This window comes from Zingiber officinale, chromosome 1B (assembly GCF_018446385.1).
Source record: "Zingiber officinale cultivar Zhangliang chromosome 1B, Zo_v1.1, whole genome shotgun sequence".
Lineage (NCBI taxonomy): Eukaryota > Viridiplantae > Streptophyta > Magnoliopsida > Zingiberales > Zingiberaceae > Zingiber > Zingiber officinale.
This window is the reverse complement of record NC_055986.1, coordinates 138,585,766-138,607,900: the sequence shown is the minus strand read 5'-3', so window position 1 is coordinate 138,607,900 and position 22,135 is coordinate 138,585,766. Positions and strand designations below refer to the sequence as shown.

At 32.2% G+C, this 22,135-nt stretch overlaps 2 protein-coding genes across 4 annotated transcripts; both read right to left on the bottom strand.

Annotated features, from left to right (window-relative positions):
- Positions 1-6,172: 6,172 nt before the first annotated feature.
- LOC121981826 (calcineurin B-like protein 3) lies at positions 6,173-13,295 on the bottom strand. 2 transcript variants are annotated; one of them, XM_042534577.1, is made up of 10 exons: positions 13,029-13,295; positions 12,363-12,436; positions 12,127-12,278; positions 11,823-11,905; positions 11,500-11,559; positions 10,850-10,958; positions 9,904-9,956; positions 8,642-8,722; positions 7,723-7,835; positions 6,173-6,482 (listed from the first exon to the last, which is right to left on the bottom strand). In XM_042534577.1, exons 3-10 carry the CDS (start codon positions 12,245-12,247, stop codon positions 6,425-6,427), a joined length of 678 nt encoding a protein of 225 aa, XP_042390511.1. In that variant the 5' UTR covers positions 12,248-12,278; positions 12,363-12,436; positions 13,029-13,295; the 3' UTR covers positions 6,173-6,424. The 2 variants fall into 2 exon arrangements, with proteins under 2 accessions (XP_042390511.1, XP_042390509.1); XM_042534575.1 differs by having other exon boundaries at positions 13,079-13,295.
- Positions 13,296-16,106: 2,811 nt separating this feature from the next.
- Positions 16,107-19,419, bottom strand: LOC121981812 (60S ribosomal protein L14-1-like). 2 transcript variants are annotated; one of them, XM_042534566.1, is made up of 7 exons: positions 19,342-19,419; positions 19,119-19,220; positions 18,275-18,404; positions 18,075-18,187; positions 16,782-17,974; positions 16,431-16,625; positions 16,107-16,347 (listed from the first exon to the last, which is right to left on the bottom strand). In XM_042534566.1, exons 1-5 carry the CDS (start codon positions 19,342-19,344, stop codon positions 17,918-17,920), a joined length of 405 nt encoding a protein of 134 aa, XP_042390500.1. In that variant the 5' UTR covers positions 19,345-19,419; the 3' UTR covers positions 16,107-16,347; positions 16,431-16,625; positions 16,782-17,917. The 2 variants fall into 2 exon arrangements, with proteins under 2 accessions (XP_042390500.1, XP_042390491.1); XM_042534557.1 differs by having other exon boundaries at positions 16,431-17,974.
- Between the last annotated feature and the right edge of the window lie 2,716 nt (positions 19,420-22,135).

The window sequence follows — 22,135 nt, the reverse complement described above, 5'->3', positions numbered from 1 at the left end:
TCTCTCTCATAATTTTATCCCAAAGTTATCTCTTTGACTCGTCATTATTATAAAAGTTATCGGATAGTTGTTAAAATATGTAGAAATTACTTAATAGTTAGTAGTTACTATAATGTGTACTACTTAGTAGTTACTATGTATTTAGTATCAATTTAAGATTTAAGATATCTGAACACTATCATATCAAAATAGTATCATTTTAAAAATATTTTAATTAAATTGATAAATAATATTTTGATATAATAATATTTAGATATCTTAAATTCTAAACTATAAGCTTTAAACTCACACTAAACACATTATAACAATTACTAGGTAGCTTTTATATGTTGTAGCAACTACCAAATAACTTCTGCACGTTATAAATCTTAAATCCTAGACTCTCCCTTAATATGTTATAGAAGCTATTGAGTAACTTTTACATATTATAACAACTACACATTATAAATTCTAAATCCCAAATTCACTTAAACACATTATAACAGTTACAGAGTGACTTTTACACGTTATAGCAGCTGTTTAATAACTTTAAGAAGTTGTAGAAATCATCCACTAACTGCTACACGTTAAAGAAGCTACCCAATAGTTGTTGGGACCGTTGGACAGGTTAGAAGGGGGGTTGGATAACCCTGCACAAATTAAAAGCAAAACCCTTCTCAGACTTTTAATTTAACACTTACATATAATTAAAGAAAGAAAGAAAGAGACTAAAAGAAGAGGTTCACAGTTTTGACTTGGTTACAACCGGGGAGGTTGTTAATCCAAGAAATGAATCACACACTAAAGATCTCCTTCAGGCGGAGAAGCCTCTTACAGCAATGACGTAGAAAAAAGGAAAACTAAACTAGAAATGGGAGCTCACAAGTGTTGTATTGCTAATTCTTGAATGAAATGAAAAGCTTCTGGACCAAGGCTGTATTTATAGCCTTGGTTGGGGAGCCTAGATGGTCCCAGGCGCCTGAGAGGTCCCAGGCGCCTGAGAGGTCTCAGGCGCTTGGGAGAGGGATAAATTTTATTCCCTTCGCAACGGATCGCGTTTGACCGCGACCCGGTCAAAATCCAGTTTCGAGCGCCCGGAATGGGTTCGGGCACCCGGACCACTAAAGTCAACTTAGTTGACTTTTGGTTCGGGCCCTTTGCTTCGGTGCTGCTCATCTCGGTCCGGTTTTTCCACTCCGGCTCCGCTCACTTGGGTGATTTCAGCCAACCGAAATAAGGCTCACCTGAACCTAATTTCGCCCTTCTCGAACAACCTTCCACTCCGACTTCTCATCCCTCGGAAACGTCGCACGCCTCTTTCTCGTCTACCCGCATACTCTTCCGTAGCACTACTTTAGACGCACTGAGCCCATCGGCTCTCTCCCGTATCGTCATTCTCGCTAGCTGCATATTTTGCTCGACTCCCTGTGCTCCTAAGCTCCTGCACATTTAGACACAAGGTTAAAACATCATAGGACATAACTTAACTTGTTGATCACATCAAAACAACCTTGGGGTTCCAACAATCTCTTCCTTTTTGATGTGAGCAACCTAAGTTAAGGTAGGGTAAATAGACATAAAAGTAAAACAAATAAATAATATTGCAATAAAGTGCAAAAACTAAAAAATTGATCTACCTCCCCCTAGACTTAACATTTTCCTTCTCCCCCTTTGATCACATAATAAAATGAGGTTCCAAGAAAAATCTAAGGGTTATAAAAAACTTTGTAAAAATTTGAAAATGATTGATATCAAGAAATTTGCAATAACTTTAGCAATATATATATATATAAAGGATTGATATGCTGCGCGCCTGCACAGTGTGCGACTGTGCGCGTGCAGCATATCAATCGACATTTTTTTATTTTTTTTATTAGTTTTTAAATTAAAAAATAATTAAAAAATTTCACATTTCCTTATATAAATTTCTAATACCTTAATATATCCCCTTAACATATTACAATACTCAATAAATGCTTAAATTAATTTTATTTTATTTTTTTTTTAAAACCAAACACTATAACCTAATTGGGAAGCCTAAACCCTATAGGTAAAATCTAAAAAAAAAAATAACTTTAACACTATAACCAAAGCCTGAACCCTAGAAATAAACTTTTAAAAAAATATTTTATTTTTTTTCAATTATTTTTTAATTCATAAATTAAAAAAAAATTAAAAAAATAAAAATAAAAACAATTGTTATCCTGCGCGGCGCGCACAGTCGCGCACTGTGGCGTCGCGCAGGATAACAAATCCTTTTATATATATATATATATATATATATATATATTTGAGAAGTTTTTCTAAGTAAAAATTTAAAGCAAGAAAATTTTCTAAGTAAAAAATTCTATAGGTTAAAGAGAATTTTAAGTAATTTTCAGAAAAAAATGTTTGAAAATTTTTTTTAAGACATTATTTAATTTTAATTTTAATGCTTTATCAGTAAATTAATTAAACATTTTATTTCAATATTTTGGCTTCTAGGCAGTGGCGAAGGTCTTCTTGATTATTGGAACAACAATAACTTTCTTAGACAAAGCCTCATAAAAAAATTTAATATTTAATTTTTCTCGCTGAAAGTGCTAAGTCTAATGTAAACAAGGACGGATCCAGAAATAAGAGAAGGACTGGGCTAAACTTTGAGTGTGGAAAAATGAATTAAGTATCAAATACAATTAAAAAATAATAATTTTTTATGTCAAATTATAGATTATAAAATATAGTTTATTTTTTTTGAATAGGATTAGAGTACAGGGCAGTCCTATCTTTGCGCTAAAATGAGTTGAATATTTTTTTTCAATATACAGATATATATATTTTATTTCACACCTAATGAGATTTATTTATTTTAATATATATAATTAATTTGACTTAATAATTTTTTCTTATTTATTCTTTTATATTCTACTCATATTTTTTACCTATATTTCATATTCATTAAAAATTATTTTTGATAAATTTAATTGAGATTGATCAGATTATAAATAATATAGGATTGATTTATTTATATATTAGGATTTTTTTTAAAAGAATTTTTTTCATTAATATAATAAAAATATATAATTATAAAAAAATCCTTTTTAGTAAGGTTTTAAATTTAAAATAATAATAATAAAAATACTTGATTAAATTTAAATAAGACATGAGGTAGGGATAATTAATGCAAAATCTTTCTCATGCATGATTTGATCGGGATAAATGAAAGTAAGATTTTTGTTTTTTTTTTCTAGGGCACTTTTTGTGATTTGAAATAGATGATTAAATATGTAAAAGAATATTTTTAGGCTAGGCTATAGCCCAGGACGGGCCTAAGGTAAATCCGTCTCTGAATGTAAAGTTTAGGTTAAATAAGACTTTGGAATCTAATATAGGTTCCAGCCAACTGGATAACTAAAAATTTCTTAGGGACATACTTTTTTGAAATATTCCTAATTTGTCCCTTGTGATATCTAAAATATCAATTTAGATTAGTGAATTTTCTAAAGCTTGTATTTGATGAACATATATGATTTTTTAAGTTGTCTACTTGTCTTTTCAAATTTTCATTTTCTAATTTTACTTTGTCTAACTCTTCTAATGGGCAAGATTTAGCTAGAATTAATTTTAAATTTTTAATCTCTTTTTCAAATTTACAGTAATTTTTAGTTAATAATTTAACGAACTTAAATAATTTATAGGGAGGAAGAGATCGTACCTGACTTACCTTGTTGATCTCGTTATTCGTGTCTCCCCTTGAATTGCTGCTTTCTTCCGACGTAGCTCCCCCTTCATTGATACTCTCGATCCTCATTTCGGACGAGCTTGAATCGTAGTCCTCGTCTTGATGACTTACCATTAATGCAAGTCCGGAAAAAGCCTCGACTTCCGATTCGGACAACATATCGTCTCACGACGCGTTTAGTGTCTTGAATTTGTTCGGTTAGACAGACTTCTTTCCTTTGTCCTTGTTTCTTAGCTTTGGCCACTTGCCCTTGACATGCCCTTCTTCGTTGCAGTGGTAGCATCGAATTGTCCTTTTCTTTCTACCCTACGGATGGTTAGTTTTCCTAGATTTACACAATTTCTTAAAGCGCCTTACCATCATTAACAGTTCCTCATCGTCGAGAGAAGACTCTGACTCAGGTTCGTCTCTCGATGCTTTGAGGGCGATGTTGTGTTTCGTCTCCTTCGTACCTGCACATTTTGATTCATGCACTTCAAATGTGGAAAATAATTCTTCTAAGAAAATAGTTTCTAAATTCTTAGATATATAGAAGGCATCTACTAGTGATGCCCATTTAGTATTTCTAGGAAATAAATTGAGTGCGTACCTTAGCAAATCTCGGTTACTTACCTTTTCTCCGAGATTCGAAAGTCCGGTGATAAGCTCCTTAATTCTCGAGTGCAGATGTGTAATTGCTTCGTCTTCTTTAAGTCTCAGGTTGGTGAGCTGGTTGCGAAGTAAATCCCGTCTTGCGAGCTTGGCTTCGGGCGTCCCTTCGTGTAGCTCAAGGAACTTTTCCCGCAGTTCCTTTGCTGAGTTGTAGTTACCAATCCGGTTGACTTCTTGTGGCGGAAGGACGCTCAACAGATAGAATTATGCTTTGTCGTTTGCCACGTAGTGGGTCTGCTCCTTTTTCATCCACTAGTATTTTTCTTTGCCCTCCAGTACTACAAAACCGAATTCCATAATTAAAAGTAAATCAAAGTTAGTTTTGAAAAATACCTGCATTCGTTTTTTGGCGAACTTCCTCTCGAACTTCGATGGATATATACTCGGTCCGACCATTTGTTCGGTGTTTCGATCGGCGGTTAGTCCTCCTGAAGCCTCCTGGCTCTGAAACCACTTGTTGGGACCGTTGGGCTGACTAGAAGGGGGGTTGAATAGCCTTGCACAAATTAAAAGCAAAACCCTTCTCAGATTTTTTAATTTAACACTTGCATATAATTAAAGAAAGAAAGAAAGAGACTAAAAGAAGAGGCTCACGATTTTGACTTGGTTACAACCGAGGAGGTTGTTAATCCAAGGAATGAATCACACACTAAAGACCTCCTTCAGACGGAGAAGCCTCTTACAGCAATGACGTATAAAAAAGGAAAGCTAAATTAGAAATGGAAGCTCATAAGTGTTGTATTACTAATTTTTGAATGAAATGAAAAGATTCTGGACCAAAGCTGTATTTATAGCCTTGGTTGGATGGTCTCAGGCGCCTGAGAGGGGGATAAAATTTTATCCCCTTCGCAACGGATCGTGTTTGACCACGATCCGATCAAAATCCAGTTCCGGGCGCTCGAACTGGTCCGGGCGCTCGGAATGGGTCCGGGCGCCCGGACCACTAAAGTTAACTTAGTTGACTTTTGGTCCGGGCCCTCTGCTCCGGTGTTGCTCGCCTCGGTCCGGTTCTTCCGCTCCGATTCCGCTTGCTTGGGTGATTTCAGCCAACCGAAATAAGGCTCACCCTAACCCAATTTCGGCCTTCTCGAACAACCTTCCGCTCTGCCTTCTCATCCCTCGAAAACGTCGCACGCCTCCTTCTCGTCCGCCCGCGTACTCTTCCGCAGCACCTCATACTTCAGACGCACCGAGCCTATCGGCTCTCTCTCATGTCGTTCTTCTCACTAGCTACGTCTTTTGCTCAACTTCCTGTGCTCCTAAACTCCTGCACACTTAGACATATAGTTAAAACACCACAAGACCTAACTTAACTTGTTGATCACATCAAAACAACCTTGGGATTCTAACAATAACCTTCACAACAATATCAAATCACAGGAGAGATATCCATTTATTTATTTATTTATTATTTATTTTTTTTTTGCAAAAAACAAGGAGTGTTCTCTTAATTTGGGATGCCCCTTTTGATTTTTACCCCAAATTTCAATAAAAGCATTTAGTTAATCTTATCTGCTAGATTAGAATAGATCAAATGATTGAATGCACAATTCATAGGGTCAACAAACAATGCAGCTGGGTACCTAGATCATCAAATCAAAAACAAAACAAAAATCTTCAAAAAAAAAAAAAAAAAATCAACAATACTATTGTTCTAGCAAAAACTGGTGCCCTATATTACTTGATTGGAAACAGTGAAGAACGTCTGCCATCAACTTAAAACATCATTTTGAGTTTTATAACAACAATTCTAGAGCCACATCTAATCAAAATTCTGCATGTAGCTATGGCACCATATCATCTGTTTCTTACTCTAAAACACAATCCTAATAATGTAAGCATCCATTTAAATCCTGAGTCTCATTAAATCATCAAAGGAACCAAAACCTCAACCTCAGCAGAAATACAGTCGCTAATCAAATATCACCACACTAAATTTCCTCAAAGCAACCAATACTCCAACTTATTAACATTCTTCTTAGTAATTTACACAGGAAAAAATTAGAAAGATATTCGGCAGAGATGTACAAGCCCACAAGGAGAAATGTTTGTTCCCACCCACGTAGCCTAGCCCTACGTATCATCAACTTGAGAGTGGAACACAAAGCTTGGGAATGTCGTCGTGATGTCCCTACACAAGGGAAAGGTTACAGTAAGGAAAAGTTTACAATAGAGAGAGATAATAATAGAACAAAGTGGACTTTATGATATAAAAAAAGATGGATGATTGTGAGCAATAGTAGTCACTTAAATTATCATATAAACCAAAATGATAAATAAATGTATCATAAAGCTAATGGATTCTCAAATAAACTGAACCATTCAACTCTTAACAGTGAATGGTGGCGCCTAATCATTTAGCGAGCCACTCTTAACAAATCACCTGAAGCCTAAGTATACGTACATTTTGAAAATTGAAACACAATTTTAATGAGCAGCTATAAGACTGCAATGTCAGAATTGATAGCAAGCAACATTTGTCAAAAAAGAAACCATAACAACCCTGCTCACTATATTCTTGGAATTTGTTGATCCCCAAATAAGTTTTAGAGTTTGTTTAACTAAATGTGAAATCACCATGTACTAGCTCAACAGACGGTTCACTGAAATGTCAAATATGTTCAACACAAACTTTGTTATACACTTAAGTAGCAGTTTAGTTCAATTAGCTTGAACGGGATGTCAGCATATAACTACACTGTTTGCATAAAAAAAAAAATTCTTAACCTGTTCATGGTAGATAGTATATAAAGATGTTAGGATTTGAAGAATAAACTATTGAATAGAATTTGAGTAACTTCTAGGGTAGCTTTATGGTCACGACCAACATCCTTTAGCAAGCTTTTACAGAGTCAATGATCTAGATAGCACTGCCGTGTCAGTATTAAATGCATGAATAGGGCCTGCATGGCTCATTGTGACATGAAATATCTGTAAAAGACATACCTAGCGACTAGTACAATGGGATCAAATAGAGAAATCTATTTCTACATGGGAAATTTTGACTTGCAACTTAAAATCACCTGGAAGTAAAATAAGAAGGTTCATGTTCCAAGTAATTGTGCTTTGTATATATTTTTCCATATATACACTACTATAGATCATTGCATCGTTGAACCCATTACCTGAGCGATGGGCTCAAATATCTCAACCACTCGGGTAAGGGTTATTTACAATTGTCATCTGCATAATTGTTTGACAACAATCAAGCAAAATCATCTATATATTGATTTTATTAATGAGTCAATTGTTCATGACTTACCATGTAACATTAATAAGTCATCAACTGTTTCAAAAGTAAAAGAATTTTATTTATACCTAAATTTTGTTCATACTGACATACAGAGGTAAAAATGTTCACTGAATATCACCTGAGGTATTGGAGAGTCATATTCTTTAAAAGAGAGGGATGCCGCAAGACAAGACTACGCCATTCTTCTTTATCAATTCTTCCATCATGTTTTGTGTCAGCCTCCTCGAAAGTCTACACAAATATAGAAGGAACAAAAACATTATTCCGAAACTAAAGGAACTACACATTAAAGATACATGTAGTCAAACAGATTATGTGAAAAACTAAGAACATTCCATCCATGCATTTGTGATGTTGCTCATTCAACTAAATGTATGACATGAAATTCATGACAGCCAATTAGTTCTTTTTCCCCAAGAGTTAATTTAGTTAACAAATAAATATGGTATAGTGTAGATAAGCTTGTCGAAGTTAAAAAGACTTGGAGAGAATTTTGTGCTAAAGTTGATTTTGGAACATAAGATGCTAAATATATAAGTGCATATGCCCCTCAAGTATGATTAAATGATCAAATCAAAACTAAAAGAGAATTTTGGAAGGAACTAGATGAAATTATTCATGGTCCCCATATAGCTAGGATAAACAGGGCTTAGATATTGATGTGCCAATGCAAATATTGATCTTACTCAACCATCTTGGACATATACATTGAACCTGATGCCAAATGTTTTTGCATAAGGTGGATCTAATTAGAGGATGGAATTGCTAAAAGAAAGTAATAAATGGAAGCAAATAATTGTCCATCTTTTAAAATACACAAGCTGGACTTGGGGTTTAGAAAACCAAACAAAATATCAATTTAAACCATATACTATGGAAGCCTGAAGGATAACACGTTATACAAGATATGATAGCAATTAGCCGCTGTAACAAAAATCAAGCCTTAAAATCAAGGAATGTATTTTAATCCAAATTTAGTTTCACACCAGTCACCAGCAAACTGGAAAGGTCTAGTAAATACAAAATTTAAAAACAACCTTATCAATGATACTTTCTATCACATCATCTGAAAGATTCATTCCGGACTCAGCAAGTGTTGCCACTACCATTTGCTTAACCTGGATGAAAAAATGATTAAAAAATGTAAGTTATTGAATAGTTAGCACTATTGATTCTCAGTTAGCAATTATATATAAGAAACAAACTTAAACATACTGAGAAATTCAAAATAAGGCTCAATACCAGTTGGCCACCTGAAATCTATTGCTCAAACAAAATTGTTTTAAATAATATAAGAAAGAAAAATCAATTGTTTTTAAGAAACTCTATAAGGCAACTATCTAATGCCAAACTTTGAAAGCACTGAGCTGGAAGTTATAGTGTATTTTATCAAATTTGACTTTCCAAGTATACATTTCCGTGCCACAGTAGCATCTAAGTTTGCATTGACTGTAATGGGAGATATAAAGGTAATAGCATAGTATTAAATTTAGCCAGGAATTTTCTGGATCCATATTCTGAAGAAATTAGATGGCCAAACTGGTTCAGATGGCTTAACAAGACATGTTAGTCCCAATTATTTAGGGTCAGCCACTGAATTCCATGGGTTAAGACATTTTTTACACTAATTGCCAAGGCATAACCTGAATATGAACCTTTATCAACTAGATTTGGGAGCGACATTGGTAGTATTTTGGACACTTTATCCAACATGAAATTTAATTTTAGGAAACCAGAACTAAAAATATTGTTCAGATTGCTAACCATCCTGCAATTTTTTGCCAATGAAAACGAAAAATTACATCTTTCAAACAACATTGGCAGTTTGACGGACAGCTTAAGTAATGAAATTTATTTTGACGAAACTAGAACTAGAAACCATTCAGAATTCCAGATTGCTATCCAATCTGCAAGTTTTTGCCATAGAAAAAAAGAAATTAAATAATATCTCTTTTTTTTTGTGGGTAAAAATGATATTTACCTGGAAAAGAAATGTTTCCTTCTATTCGACCGTACAAGAAAAGTACTAGTGCAAAATACTGGATTGTATAATTAAATCATTATTTTGTTCTATTAAATCTAAAAATCATAAACAAGGAGTCTTCCAATTTCCCCACAACTGATATTTTTCTAGACCTTCCTTTTAGCATGTTCTAAATAAAACGTATACATGGAATGATATTAAAGTTGAAAAATACTATGTGGATCAAAATGATGAAATTACTAGTTTAATTGACACTGAAAGCAAGATTTTAAAAACACATGTGAAAAAACATATAAATGATAACAATTATATTACCTCTTGTCTTTCAATGAAGCCTTGTTGCTTAAGGTCATATAACTTGAAAGAGACTACAATAAAAAAAAATTCAAATTTCCATATAATCAAGAAACATTTTTTATCAATAGAAATTGATTAGTTTTGACAAAAACATAATGGTTAAAATTAGGCAGGACCATAATACACAAGCAAATTGAATTTTAGGATTGCTAAAAAATTAAACAAAGGTGACTAATCCATGAGGTTACCACTTACCAACGTTGTGGATTTAGACAACCAGTGACTAAGAAATATTAATAGCATTTTAGCACATTGCATCGGCAATTTAAATTTCACAATTGGAACAAAAGAAATTCACCTTCCAACACAAACTTCCCATTCTTACAAAAACAAATGATGAACTTGCTTTAACTAAGATAGATGGACAATGATTGGAACCTCTTGTTTTAGAGGGTGAAATCATCAAGCTTAAATTGCCATTGACTAGCAATCCGAGTATGGGAGGCTTTGGTCAGGGGTATACAAGTAGTGCTTTAAGGTCAGTTATGTTTCAAGGTCTTTTATTCTATTTTGCATATGTAATTTTGACCCAAGATTTTTGGTTCTTAAAAAAAACAATTTGAAAAGATACAATTGTAAGAAATGAATTTCTAGGTGTGAGGATTTGTTAACATCAAGTTGGTAAAAGATGCAATATTTGTTATGATCCATATATACAAAAGCATATTGCAGCTAGTTTTAATAACACAATATAATGAATGTTACACATTATTAACAGATAATATCATTGAATATTGATCGTATCAAAATATTGATTCTAGATAACTCAGAAATGTGAACCATAAGATTGAGCCATCTATATGACAATCAAGTAAAACAAGAGATGCAACAAGCAGATGGATTTGGGTTCTACTCTCTATTTAACCATAAAAATGATGAAACATTGAAAATCAGTGTGGCATACAATCGATTTTGTCATCAATAGGAGCATTCGGATGGAAGACAGACAGTGCACGTGCAAACTCTTCAAATCCTAGAATTCCGTTGTGCTTTGTGTCAAATAAGTCAAACACCTGCAAAAATAGTAAAAAGTTTAGAAATTATAGCCTATAGAACATCATAGACTAAACTAAAATGAATTTAGTGGTAGCCAAAGATATAGCCTTGAGATGACAATAATCAAGGGAATCCACAACACCTCTTTATTGTTTGACAGGAACCTAAAATTGAAAATATTAGCACTACTACTAGTTTGAAAATCATTTCATAACTCATGCAAATTTTTGGAAGAGCCATCAATTTTTGTTTACAAGATTTTCACAGACAACTTTTTTTTGTTTCTCGTACATTGTTGTTGAAACCATCAAACTTGCTTGCAAAAATGCAAAAAAAGATGTTTGCACACTGGGTAAATCTAGAGCCATCTGAAATTACAAACAGCTCAATCTTTCCAAAAGAAAAATATATTTGGTGCATTTCTCCTTTTTTACAATACAAAGTCAAATATGGGAATAAGAGACAAATTCCACTTGAGCATCCAAATCTAGATCCCTTTTGTGATTTAATTCAACTCAAAAAGTCACAGAAAACACACATATATAGAGAGAAAGATACCCGATCAGCGAATAAGCTCTCCTTCTTTCTAGTCTTGAATAGTGCCAACTGAAATTCTTCCTGCACAATCACAAAACATGTTTAAGTCTTGAATATCCCAAGTCATAGATTGACATAAAGTTGGACCATTTCTAGAAAGAGGTAAGCCTCTACAATTTAAGATAAATGTGGTTGTTTCAGCTATTTTCAGTTAGACGATGAAATTATGGAGACCTATGCATTTAACATGTTACGAAAAAGGCCATATCTGAACGGATAGTTACAAATTCTTAACTGCAGCTTATCAATCAGACTAGGGAAATAAGAATATTTATGTCCAGTACCTTATTGATCAGCCCGTCATCAATCACAGCACTACTAATCTTTTTGAATAGCTCATATAATGCTTCTATTTCACTTACACTAACTGCAAAACAAACAAGCACACCTTTAGCTAGGATTGAGTGACAAATAGCAATGGCGAGGAATAAAAGAATACATCCTAAAGTTAGCAATAGCAATTTCAAATCACAACTGCCAAGAATAATGAAAATTGAAAAAAAAAATATATATAAGAAACAGATTATCTCAAGTAAGAAGCTAGTAGCTAATGCAAAATCTTGCATATATACATCTCTAGGTACATACACACTGTTTCCCGAGCTAACCGTTCCGGATCCTTGAGTTCTTTTTGCTGGTACAACTCAAGATCACAGCACTTCCCCAGGACAGCAATGAAATGCTTGAACCATTCTAGACACTGCAACATGATATCTCCCTATCGTTAGTACCCTCCATACCTGTAATTTGACGAAGCAAGCACAATTTAAATTTTCCTGGTACTCCAGGGAAAATAGAAAAGCAGCAGATATTGTTAGAACGACCTTTTCCACATTTTATATTGTCTTAGTTCAAGCTCACGAGTAAGGTACACCTCAGCGTGTAATCAAATCAGAATCTGAAAGGAGAAATCCCATCAGGTCATAAACTCACATATAAGAGATCTGGATGTAGCAAAAATGCAGGATGTCTTGTGTAACATCAGGGATACAAAGAAAACAATGCAGCACAACTAACACAACTTTGTTGACAATTCCGGAAGCAAATTCAGGAGATGAGAAAGCACAGACAATACTAAAACTACGAATCTACTATGTAATTAGATGGAAAAAAATGGACCCTTTGGACCACTGGCCGATTGTAATGCAATAATTTTCATATTCAAAACACCTAAATGGAGATCCATCATCTGCGCACTATGAATGGAATCATGTTAATCTAGATTTCCTTAATTTCCTATCAGTTTCGGGGGGAAAAAAATTGAGCCTTTTAAATTCACGGTAAAAGAATCATACGAATTAGTTTCGTCATAGTTCCATTAGCAACTACGAAATTATTTCACAAAAGCGCAAGAACATGATTTTATCTCCGCGAAGAAGAATCAAACAACACGGGCAAATAAATCGAATAGGGGCGAGAATCTGCGCCCAACATCGAATCAAAACCAACGTAGCGCAGATGGAAAACCAAAAACCGATGTGAAAAAAAACCTTTTCACGAAGATTCACGGATCCCAAAAGTGAGGAGCGTATAAAGTCACCGGATCTAAAGCCGACGGAACCGCTGACGATCCTCCTCCCAAGTCCGATCGAGGCAGAGACGACTCCCAATAACAGAGCAACCGGGATGAGAGAAAAACAAGGGACGCGGATCAAAAGCGGTGGAGGCGAGCGATAGATGGGAGAAAAGAAAAGAAACGGGGAAGAGGGATTACATGTGCTGCGTCGTCGTCTACAGCTCGATCACGAGTGATGACGATGATATTATTTTGTATTATTGCATTTTTTTATTATGGCAGTTAAATATTACGTTTTATTTTGTATTTTTGTTTAAGGAAGATGCAGACGCTCCCTTTTTTTTCTGCTTATATTTGCCAATTTCTTTACTTAACATATTCTTGCCTTTACGAGAATTTTAGTGTTTTTTTTTAGAAAATCTTAAAGTCGAAAATTGAAAAGATCCATTAAATCACTCTAAATATCCACGAAGCTTCGAACTCTTGTATCAAAATTGAATTTGGTACCAAAATAGAAATAAAAAATTTAAATTTTATATGTTGAGTATGAAGGAGTAAAATAAAACAATTTATTTAATTACCCTTTTAGCATCCTAGTCATTTTTTTTATATGTATTCATTTTATTTTGAAATTGAATTAATTTTATTAAATCTTGATTAAAAATATAAACATTTAATTCTTAAAAAAATAATAAATCTAGTTAGCCCTGGGTGACCGGTCCGATCCAGTCCCTTGAAAATTTTCTATCCCAGAAACCAACATCTCTTGGTAGTACGCCTCATTTAGAGAAAAAAAACTTCTACAAATGTGACATAGCTGATGTTCGAATTGTAAATATCTGAGTAATAATTTGAATACCCTATTACTGTATCATAGTCGGGGTAATATTTAATTTTTAAAAAGAAAAGTTCTAACTAAAGTTATAAATAATCGTAAGATATATTGATCATAAGTTTTGTAAGAGTGATAATTTTATTTTGACATTTAATTTAACTTTAATTAAAATTTAGTTCCATGAAACTTAAAGGTTATTTTAAATAAGAGACTTGTGGATAATAAAAAGTTTTTTTTTTCAAACTAGAACTTAAAATAGTGGTCTATTTAAATATTTTTGCTATCAAATTTTGAGTTCAAGTGGGGCGCATTTTTCACTAAATCGTGATTCTTTTCATTTTAGAAAAATAAAATAGTATATTTTAAATTCACAGGGAATATCTAATATAATATATATTTGTTTTGACACATTAATTTTTTTTTTCATATTCTCTTACTAAAAAGAATTTCAAACTCTAAAATTCAACATATTTCTTGATAACTTAGAAGAAGTCTTCCCCAATAAGCTTTTAAGGATTTTTTTTGTGTTATTTTGAAAAAAAATTAAATTTTTAACTAATTTTTTAGACATAAATTCTCTGTATTATTATTATTATTATTAAAAAAGTAAATAGTTATAAATTCTTACAGGATCTTCTTTTTTGGAAAAATGCCTTTATGTTAGATAAAAATAAATATTTAAGGTTAATCTACAAATACAGCACATTACATCTACATATAATATATTCAAATATAATATAATATTTTATTTTTTAATGTAGTATCCAACATAAAAGCTTCAAATATTATTTTTATGTTTCATATTAAAATATTATATTTTCAAAGAGGACAGATAAATTGTAACTATCCAATATAAAAGTACACTTATTATTTTTTTAACGGTGAATTGGAAAAAAATTTCTAAATATAACTTAAATTTTAAATACAGTTCTTATCTTTAAAAAAAAATTATTTTCGGTCTATGTATGTAAAATTTTATTTACTTTAATTTTTTCATGCAAATATTATTATTTAATTACCTTTCATATTTTTTTTATGTATAAAAAGTCTAAAAAAAGTATAATTACTTTTAAATTCAGCACTTAAACTAGAATCGAGTATATTTTTTTTTATCAAATTATGCACAGTTATTTTCTCTATTAATATAATTCCTCCTATAAATTCAACATTATTTAAAGAAAATATAGTATATTTTTCATCCAATTGAGCAATATTTAGAGACAATCTAGTATATTTTTCATCCAATTGAGGTGGAAACATAGTCGTGCTCATTTTGATAGAAAATATACTAGATTCTAATTAAATATATTGAATTTAAGAAAAATTATACTTATTTTTGAATTTTTTATACCTAAAAATTATGAAAGATAATTGGATAAATTAGTATCCATTATGTTTGGATAGGGAGTAGAAAATTGAGTATGATTTTTTTCTCACTTAATATAATTGCTCCTAAATTTAGAATCATTTAAAGAGAATCTAATATATTTTTCATTCAATTGAGTATTATTTAAAGAGAATCTATTATATTGTTTATCCAATTGATGTGGAAAAATAGTCATGCTTAATTTGATAGAAAATATATTAGATTATAATTTAATTTATTGAATTTAAGAGAAATTATACTTATTTTTAGACTTTTTATACTTAAAAAATATGAAGGGTGATTAGGTAAATTGACATTCATTATATTTAGTTAGGGAGTGGAAATAAAATTTTTTGACACTGAGATCGCATGTAAAATTTTGCTTGAGGAGTGCATGTAAAATTTTCTTTATTTTAGTGGCAATAAAATGAATAATAATGAATGTTACGTATGTTAAGTTTATATTATATTTATAAATTAATCAATTTTTAACTAGATCTGTAATTAAAAAATATTTTTATCCAAACTAAAAAAAGGATTAGAACGTTTCTTTAAGTAAAATGAGTTATTTTTAATATTTAGTTTTTAAGCGAACAGAAAATTTACCAAGAATTCATAGGACCCTAATATTGTTAAATAGTCCTTTTCACTCTTTTTTTTTTTTCTTATTGAAATTTTTGCCTAAAGTTGTTTAGGAAAGCAATTTAATGGACTAGACAGCTTTAAATTAACAAAGTTAAAATTTTCTTTTAAAAAATACATTTTAAATTAAAGGGATAGCTACCTCTTTTTTTATTATTTTTTATAAAATAATTTAAATTATTTCAGGAGCAAAGAATAAAATAGACACATTAATACAAATTCACATACTCCCCTTCATAGATGTATACGTATTAATCATTAAGAACAATTGATTGAATCAAGGAAAAACAAAACTACATAAAAGTATGAACATTCAGTACTCCAAATTTTTCTTCAAGCCTTTTGTTAAAATGCTGCCTTCACTCAGCCTCTGCCAAATCTGCAAATGATGAGCTGCGTAGCTTTCATCCCTCATTGCTCTGCCGGTGCCATGCAGCAAAACCATTTCTTCTGCTCATCGCAATAAGAAGATAATCGGACAATATAAACGAAAAGGATCGGAGGAATGAAGAAATTTATGAATAAACTCTTACAGCATGTGGTTTGGAAGCATAAGGCCCTCCTTGCTTAAAAGCTATCTCCTCCTTGCTGGGCGAGTTCTTTTCGTGGGCCTTGGCACTCGTTTTCCTCTCATCTCGAGCCTTGTTGAAGATCACAGTGAATCCCTCTGCAGAAGCAGGATTGTTCACGTCCCACTCGCCGAACTTGGGTAAAGGGCGGCCCTTGTCCTGTCGGAGTTCAAGAAACGCATAATGACTATCGACTATATATGTTTCTTTCTACAATCGACATATTCCATGTCAGGGTATTGAGATGCAAGATTTTATCGAACAAATTAACTTTAGATCTATGAAGAAAAAGAGAGAAGAAAAAATCTGACTTACTGTTGTCATTCTTCTTGCAGAAGATCGAGAGGAGGAGGAAATGGGAAGGGGAGAAAAAGAAGGGGAGATGGCTTGACAAATTACGACAAATTGAGGGGCATATTTATAGTCTTGATGGGCCGCTATTGTCGGGGGACAGAAATGGGCACGAAGAACAGACAACCAAGAACACTAAAATCACATCTTAATTATTTTATTGATTTTCGTTTGTTTTGGACGTTGTAAATTATCAGTTCAACAATAATAGATGTAGATGTCTATTAAAAGCTTGGGATATCTTTTTCATGGTCTTTAACAAAAATAAATATTTAAATTTACATTTTAGAAATAATAAATTTATTTTTTTAGGCCTACTAATATCTTTAACCTTTTTTTACATAAAAGACAATGGAATTCCTAGTCCAAGTGAAAAAAAGCATACATTTGCATCAATAACATTTAAATTAATAACATGTTTCAGTATCAGTAATTTTGCAGATATTAGAATCGAAGAATAAATGAATATTTGAAACAAAGCTAATTGAGCAACGAATGTGATACTATCGTTTTCTGCATCGAATTTTAAGATCAGGAATGGATGTCCAAACATTCGTCATAATTCATAAATGATTATACTTGTTAGTAAAGCAAGGAAGATTATATCCATCTATTTTTCAAACGAATATTCAGGAGGATCTTTATCAGCAAATGCTAAAATCGTGATTTGGAATATTTGAAGAAATTCAAGTTTTAAACGAGGAAATGAATCCAATAACTTTGACTACCAACTTTCAAAAACAACACTAAGTCATGTTCTAAATTCTTTAAATATTAGTGTGACACTTAAATGTTCTGCCTTGTAAGAGGCTAAGTATGCCTAACTCAAATCAAGCAAAGGACTCAAACAAAGTTTGGAAGAGAACTATTACTTGATAGTTTACAATACTTGGATACTTGACTCAAATGTGTATTGTGTATCCAAGTATTGTAAAGCATTAAGCAATAGCTTTTGTTTTCAGACTTTTTCAAGTCCTTTACTTATTGAGTTAGGCTCACTTAGCATCTTACAAGGAAGAATGTTCAAGTGCCGTACAATACTAGTATCTAAAAAATTCAGCAGGTGACAACTAGCACAACATAAGATATTCCTGAAGAGGTTAAGCTGCATTCTCCCTTTTTAGTTTGACCAGTTCCTGCCTGATGGCACGCCCTCTCTGGAGAAATAGTGAAGAATAATCAGCATAATGACCAAATCAGAGGAAGTTTATGGTAAAGGCATGAAAATAAGAACATTCTGATGCATGCAATATTTACCTTAATCTTGGCCACCATGACCTTGAACCTGTCGAAGTCATTTAGTGCAGCTCTCCTCTTCTGCACGATAAGCTTCCTGCCCCACGAGCTGTTCTCCCACTTGTTCTTAACATCTACAGTGTCATGTTCACCTCTTAACTACATATTTTACATGTTAAAATTGTTAGACTGCATTAAAGAGACAATATCAGATATGGTACCAGCAGCTTCCATGGCTTGAATGAGGGTCTTCTTCTTAGGAACTCGTGGTATGTCAATCTTTATATCAGTAAGAGAAAGCCTCTTAAAGTTAATCTGACCACGCACCATATCAGGAGCATCAACCAAAGCCTAAATTTGTGACAGAAGCAACCGAAAAAGAAGATTATTAATACAGTAGTCAATAACTCCAGATTTACAAAACCAGTCAAGGCAGAGCAGTATTGGTCAGCATATGATCCAAGTGAAATAATAAACTAATATGCAATTGTAGACAATCTCACATCATAGTATTACCAAGACAAACAGATTAGATTGGCATGTAGCCTTATGTGCATCTTCAAGCGCTCAAGTGCTTAATTATCTCAATTGAAAATATGGAGACGGATGGAATTCAGCAAGAACTACAGAATGAATTTCATGCAATTCATCCTTATATCACTAATCAAGCATTTTATCATTGTTCTTCTCTTGAATATATATCTATGTATATCCAAATACATATATGTAAGCAAGCTGGCATTTAATGCGTGTTGTTCAATGAGGACCTTGGCACCAAATTCCTATGACGTTACAACTTTGTTGTGGCCACCTTCATATAAAAAATTTCATCTCAATGCAACACCATTGAGTTCGAAATAGTGGACAGATGACAGGAAGTACAAGTAGTTGTGTATAATTAAGTCATTCCTCACAAAAGGATAATTTAGGACATTATAGTAAAGTTATTATACTACCTTGCCACAATAATGCAACAAAAATTAATCAAAGTATGAAATTGTCGATCGACGCAATTCAATCCGGCCCCAAAAATTGGAGTTTTGAGAATAAGAACACGCTACGTACCCTGTTCTGATCGATAACGTCGACGATAACAACGAGCCTTCCATACTCCTTCCCGTAGTTCACGAGGGCGACCCTGCCGATCTCCACATATCGCTTGAACGGCTGCAGGAAAACCCATTAGAAAATAAGCAAACTCAGCTCGAGAACACAAAGAGGGACTTGAATTCGCACGAAAGACGAAGTTAGAAGCGGAAATCGAGAGAAACAAGGAAGAAAAGTTCACCATCCTGGGGGCGACAGAGGAAAAAGGAAATCAGCCGCGTCTCAGGCGAGGAGTGAGCGTCGAGACGGTCGAGAGAAGAGCCAAGGTTTTATAGTGCCGTCCGATCTAGGGTATACTATAATTACATTAATGCCCAAACCCCTCATTTTTTTTTGACAAATTACTTTAAAATGCCTATAATTGGATTTTTACTAAAAAGTGCGTAGCTTTCCCCCAAACATTCTTAATTGCTATTTTATAAAAATAATTTACAATTAGATTTTCTATTAAAACTAACTATCAATATAATATTTACTGTAAAATAATTAAATAATATTGTTTAATGATAATATGATTTATTTTATAAAAATTTTGACATAATTTTAAAAAAAATTAAATTAAAAAACATAATTAAAAAAATATATAAAAAAAATCTTAAAATAATAAGAAAGATAGGAAATTAGATTATTAATCATAGGTTAAGCCAGAATAATTGGTATAGATAGATTGATGTATGAAAAAGATAAGAAGTTGAAAATGCTAATAAATTTTAAAATTATTCTCGATGTAAAAGGAAAAAAAATATTAATATAATTTAATTTTAAATTCTATTAAATTAATTAAGAATTGATTATTAAGAAGTTCAGATTCTTAGTTAAATAGTAAGATGAACTCTTTCTAGTGTAATAATATTAATATTTTAGTCAAGGAAGGACGTATAAAAACTTTTATTAGTTAATTTTTTTTAATTTAAAAAAAGCCTAAGTTCAATTTAAAAATTAACTTATATTCTTAAATTTGACAAGAACATATTATTTTATATATCAGATCTAGATCAGTTACAAGCTCATGAGGATGAAAACAAAGGCTCACAATAGATAAAGGACAGTCGTATGAAATTTTCATTAACAAGATATCTTTCTAGCTATCTATAGATAAAGGGCAGTCGTATGAAATTTTTCATTAACAAGAGATCTTTCTAGCTATCTATAGATAAAGGATAGTCGTATGAAATTTTCATTAACAATATATCTTTCTAGCTATCTATAGATAAAGGGCAGTCGTATGAAATTTTTCATTAACAAGATATCTTTCTAGCTATCTATAGATATACCCTCTCTCGCTCTCTCACCCTCGCGATTCTTCTCGCCAAAGCCTCCCTCTCCGCGCCTTCTCTCCCTCACTGCGACGACTCAACGAGCCCTCTCTCAAAGGCGCCCTCCCTCAACAAGATGAGCTCTTTCTCTCCCTCGATACCACGAAGCTCCCTGTGCAACGTTGACCCTCACTGTGTCCTCCCCCAAGTCTCCCTCACTCGTCACAAGGTGTATGACAAAACTAAGGTTTCCATTTCCCTACGCCTCCCTCCCTCACCGCGACGGAACTCCATTGCCAGTAAACATAAATTTCAGATAGAAAAAACTTTTAAAAGATAGTTGAATTTTGATCTACAAGTCTTCTCTCTAAATTTAAACTTGCAAGTCGAAAAGTTGCTTCCCTTGTTGATTTTCCCCACTATGCCCTCCCTTGTCTTTATGAAGCCCCTTTGCCGGTAAGCGCTCATGTTTTTCAATTTTTTGTTAATCATGTTTTGTTTATGTCATTTATCTATATTTTTTAGGATAAAATACCTTTAACCCCTATATTTTCTAGCATTTTACTTGCTCTGTTTAAAAAATAACATTTAATCTCCTTTCGACCAAAAGTCATATGAGAAATCTTGAAAAAGATAATTATGCCCTTATTTTTTATTATTTATTTAATAATACTAATAATAATAAAGGAGAAAAATATATTGAATTGACTATTATATCATTTGATAAAAAATCTTATAAAATTCATATATATACTGTTATAAACAATAGAAAAGCAATAACTCTGAAAGAGATAACTAGCTAAAAACTTATTCCGTCATCCCATCAAACCAAAAAAGAACTAGAATTCTAAATTGATAAATGATAATCAAATGAAAATGGAACAAAGTTCATCATTAAAAATCTCCTCCTCAACATCAAATGTGGCATACAAAGAAGTAGGAGTGATTTTAGTTCATTAATTTAGATTTTTGGCTTTTTTTTGGTTTGGTGAAGGTGGTGAAATGAGTTTTTGGTTGGTTATCCATTTTAAAGTTGTTGTTTTTCTATTATTTATGCAAGTCCATGTATGACTTTTATTAGACTTTTTACCGAAAGATATAATGGTCAATTCATTATGTTTTTTCCTCTTAAGGTTATTATAAATTTTTTTTAAAAAAAAATACAATTGTCTTTTATTCATTGTCTGTCACATTTGATAACGGAGAGAAAATTTTTAATGATGAGTTTCATTCTATCTTTATTTGATTTTGGTTCATCAATTTAGAATTCATGTTCTTTTTTGGTTTGGTGAGACTGATAAAATGAGTTTTTGGTTTGTTATCCCTGTTAGAGTTACTGTTTTTATATTGTTTATATTGATATATATATAAATTTTATGAGAATTTTTATTGAAGGATATAATGATCTATTCAATGTGCTTTTTTTCCTTTTAAGATTATTATCGAAAGTGATACAAAAAAATAAGAACACAATTGTCTTTTACAAAATTTCTCACATTTGACTTTTGGTCAAGAGGGTTAAATATTATTTTTTAAATATAAGGGAACAAAATACTACTAGACAGAAAACATATGAGGGTTAAAGGTATTTTATCCTATTTTTTTATGATGAAGTTTATCAATTACTTTATTAATATCACATGAAGTGTTACATATTATTAAATTATCACTCTATATTGTTTTGGCTGCAAAATCTTGTTTCTATAGCCATGGTCTCCT